General features: G+C 45.8%; 1 protein-coding gene across 1 annotated transcript in view; it reads left to right on the top strand.

Annotated features, from left to right (window-relative positions):
• The window catches only part of NFAM1 (NFAT activating protein with ITAM motif 1), an 18,133-nt gene extending 16,075 nt beyond the window's left edge, over nucleotides 1-2,058 (top strand). Inside the window, exon 6 of the mRNA XM_015420686.1 lies at nucleotides 1,741-2,058. Coding sequence (XP_015276172.1) covers nucleotides 1,741-1,797 — 57 coding nt within the window. The 3' untranslated portion in view covers nucleotides 1,798-2,058. The remainder of the gene's footprint in view (nucleotides 1-1,740) is intronic.
• Nucleotides 2,059-4,145: the final 2,087 nt, after the last annotated feature.

Raw genomic sequence — 4,145 nt, 5'->3', positions numbered from 1 at the left:
GTCAGTTCTTTGTTTACATTCAGTTTAGCTCTTTGTTCAGAATAGATAGCTTCAATGCAGTTTCTAAAGTGTTGTCCCACTTCTATTTTTTCCATCATTTGCAGCATAAACTTCCAGTGTTCTTGTCCTTCCTTTGGTATTAATGAAATGATTGCTTCCTTCCAAGAGTCCGGCACCTTCTTACTCTCACGTATGTCGTTGGATAAAGCTTCCATGACCGGAACAATTTCTTCTTTCATTTTTTTATAAAACTTTGCGGTAAATCCGTCCGGTCCTGGCGCCTTCCCCAACTTCGCTTCTTCAATTGCCTTCCTCACTTCTTCTTTTTGAATTTGGCCATTCAGTAATTCCTGAAATTCGTTGCTTATTTTAAGTAACGGAACCTTGTCCAAATATTTTTTAATCTTCTCAAGATCTGTTCTATTTGCTTGGAATAATTTAGCATAGTACTTGAAGAAACTTCTCTTTATGCCAGTAGGGTCAACGAACTCTTTTCCTTCTTCTATTATTCTGGTTATCATTCTTCTTTCTTTTCTAGCCTTAAGTTGCCAAGCTAAAAATTTCCCCGGTTTATTTGCCCCTTCTGACTGGGCCAGTGTCCCCAGCAACTGTGCCATTGCACCCACAAGATATGGGATACAACCACGTAACTATGACAGACAGGAAGTAAACAACAAACCACAGGGCAGCAGCCATGGATTTTTGCAGGTGAAGTTCTTCATTGTTGCTGTGGGACGTTCCCAGGCTGGGGTGGCTCAGGGAGCTGAGTGGTGCCTGCCTCATCTCTGGGCCAGCCCTCTCCCCCACTAGTGCAGGGTCAGCACTCGCAGCACTTTGGTGGAGGGCCACAGCATTGCTGCGCTGGTGTTTAGCAATGGCACAGCAGGACCAGGCAGGCCTGTAGAGACCATGGGACCAGGGGACGATGCCCCCCACAGGAGTGTGCCTGGCCCCCTCCCCCTCCTCAGCAGCCTGCGTGGCGAAACTCATGGCCATCCCCAGCCAGGCACATGGGCCCCCGCCACCTGCAAGCAGAGCCCTAGTGCCCTGGTAGCTGCCAACTAACAGGATCGCTTGCAGCACACCAGCTGGAGATGGGGGGGGGGCAGCGCTTGGCGTTCCTGGAACCTGGTTGCCCCGGCCGTGGCCGCGCTGTGCTGCCAGACCACGTGGTGCTGTGCCCTGCTGGCATTCTTTGCACTGGGCTACACTGGCTACCTGCTGCTGGGCATGCTGGTCATCTTGGGAGCTCAAGGTGGCCTTCCTAGAGAGCAGCCTATGCCTGCTGGAGGCCACCTTGAGTGCTTCCTGGGATTTCGCCTCCACATTCTTCTTCTGCAGCACTTTGATCACCACCATCAGTGAGTCTGGGAGAGGCTGGGAGGGTGGGTGAATGTCTGGCCATTGGGGGGGGGGGGCTTGTCTCCAGGGGAAGAGAAGAAGAAGCAGCGGTCCTCAACCCATTTTTGCCCTCCCACAGAAAACTGTCTAGCTATGGAGCTGGCAGCAGGTCACTGTGTTGGCACATCTTTGGGGTGTGCCATTGTAGCATCTGGTCAGCTCCCGTCTCTTTGGGATTGCACTGTTATGTTTGACTGGTACAGTATCCATTGAATGTTGACCGATGGAATTATTTCAGAGCCTGAAAAAACTGTTATAGTCATCTCTATAATAATCACTATGCACCCTGACCATCATCCTGAAAATGTTAATTTTTTGCTTGCTTTCCCTGAATTTCAGGTATCTTACCAGAAAACACAAGAGGAAATATATGTTAATGTGCATGAGACTTTCTAACCTGCCTTCAGAGCTCAAAAGATGGATCTTATTTCCCTCTGTAAATAAACACGGAACTAACACACTGCTGTATAAAACAAAAGGATCTTCTGGTTTCAGTACAGATCAGTATCCAAAGAAGGCCCCCGTGGAGCAGCTCAGTATTACTGTAGTCAGATGACCAAATTCAGTTCTGTGGTACAAATGCTTGCTGCTGAACAGAATGAACTCAAAGAGCGGAAATGGAAAGCATAAAGGGACCTAAGTAAGAACAAAACTAGAATCCCCTCAGCCTGTCAATGTGGTTTGCAACTCCAGTTCCAGGGAAACTTGTTTGAAGGGCAATATAAATGCCATTGCTTTGCAGAAGTACAAAACGGTATACCATCACTGAATGCAAGATGGGTATTTACAAGTTTTTGTTGACATGCAGCCTTCTTACTTTTCATGGGCTTTACTGCCATGGACTGCAAGCATGTTGGTGAAAAGATTAATTTCTTGATGTGTAGGATGTTGTTATACTTTTTAAAAAATTATTATTTTACTAATGAGGGTAATGTAGGAGACTCACAGTACAATCCCAGGGTATAATCCTACTTAGGTTTGCACAGTCTAGCGCAAATAAGAGGTTATGTATGAATTTCTCATCACTTAGTCTCCTCCCCCCCCCTGCCCCCGGAGATCTCCTTTTCTTATAGAGTTCATTATCTGACTGAGGAGAGGGGGAAATTCCACTAAATTCATTGACTAACCTGATTTAAACAATGAAAAAAAAAAAAGATTGAGCCGCGATGTATTTTAACTTTTAATGTAAGCCGCCCTGAGCCTGCCTTGGCAGGGAGGGCAGGATATAAATTGAATTGAATTAAATAAATAGTCTCAGATTTCAGTTACAAAATCAGACCACTCAGACTTAAGAACATAAGAGAAGCCAGTGTTGGATCAGGCCAATGGCCCATCCAGTCCAACACTGTTTCACACAGTGGACAAAACCCAGGTGCCATCAGGAGGTCCACCAGTGGGCTCCCCAAGTACCAAGCAGGGTGTCACCGTCCCAGACACAGTGTTCCATCTATACCTTGTGGCTAATAGCCACTGATGGACCTCTGCTCCATATGTTTATCCTGTCCCCTCTTGAGGCTGTCTGTGCTTGTGGCCACCACCACTTCCTGCGGCAGTGAATTGCACATGTTAGTTACTCTGTGGGCAAAGAAGTACTTCTTTTTATCTGTTCTAAGCCAACTGCTCATTAAGTACTCCTGAGTTCTTGTACTGTGAGAAAGGGAGAAAAGTACTTTCTTCTCTGCCTTGTCTATCCCATGCATCATTTTGTAAATCTCTATCATGTCACCCTCAGCCATCATTTTTCCAAGCAAAAGAACCCCAAATGCTTTAACTTTTCTTCATAGGGAAGGTGTTCCATCCACTTAATCATTTTAGTTGCCCTTTTCTGCACCTTTTCCAGTGCTATAATATCTTTTTTGAGGTGTGGTGACCAGAACTGTAGTCAGTATTCCAAGTGAGGCTGCACCACAGATTTATACAGGGGCATTATGATACTGGCTGATTTGTTTTCAATACCCTACCTAATAATCCCCAGCATAGCATTGGCCTTTTTTATTGCAGTCACACACTTGAGTCGATATCTTCAGTGATTTATCTACCATTACTCCAAGATCTCTCTTCTGGTCAGTTACTGCCAGTTCAGACCCCATCAATGTATATTTATAGTTAGGACTTTTGGCTCCAATGTGTGTTACTTTGCACTTGCCCATGTTAAACCTCATTTGCCATGTTGATGCCCACTCACCCAGCCTTGACAGTTCCCTCTGGAGCACCTCACAGTCTTCCCTGATTCTCACCACCCTGAACAACTTAGTGTCATCCACAGACTTAGTCACTTCACTGCTTACTTCCAACTCCAAATCATTAATGGGAAAGTTAAGCAGCACCAGTCCTAGTACCAAGTGCTGCAGTACCCCACTGCTTACCACCTTCCACTGTGAAAACTGCCCATTTATACTCATTCTCAGTTTCCTGTTAATTATCCAGTTTTAAATCCACAAGAGGACTTGTCCTCTTATCCTATGACTGCTGAGTTTACTTAGGAGCCTTTGATGAGGAATTTTATCAAAAGCTTTCTGGAAGTCTAAGTCAGAGGTGTCAAACATACGGCCCGGGGACTGGAACCAGCCCATTCAGGGCTCTTATCTGGCTTGTGAACAACTGGTCATTATTGCCAGATGACAGAGGCTGTGCATTATGTCCCTATACACTGTCCCAGTACTAATGTGTAACAGGCAGCAGAATTGGGAGAACAGGCATCAGGGTTGCCCACACTTGCGCTCTACGATCAAAGAGACAGCGGC

Source organism: Gekko japonicus, unplaced genomic scaffold (assembly GCF_001447785.1).
Source record: "Gekko japonicus isolate JY-2015 unplaced genomic scaffold, Gekko_japonicus_V1.1 scaffold1291, whole genome shotgun sequence".
In the NCBI taxonomy this organism is placed as follows: Eukaryota; Metazoa; Chordata; class Lepidosauria; order Squamata; family Gekkonidae; genus Gekko; species Gekko japonicus.
The sequence above is the reverse complement of the archived record's forward strand: the minus strand, read 5'-3'. Positions and strand labels throughout refer to the sequence as shown.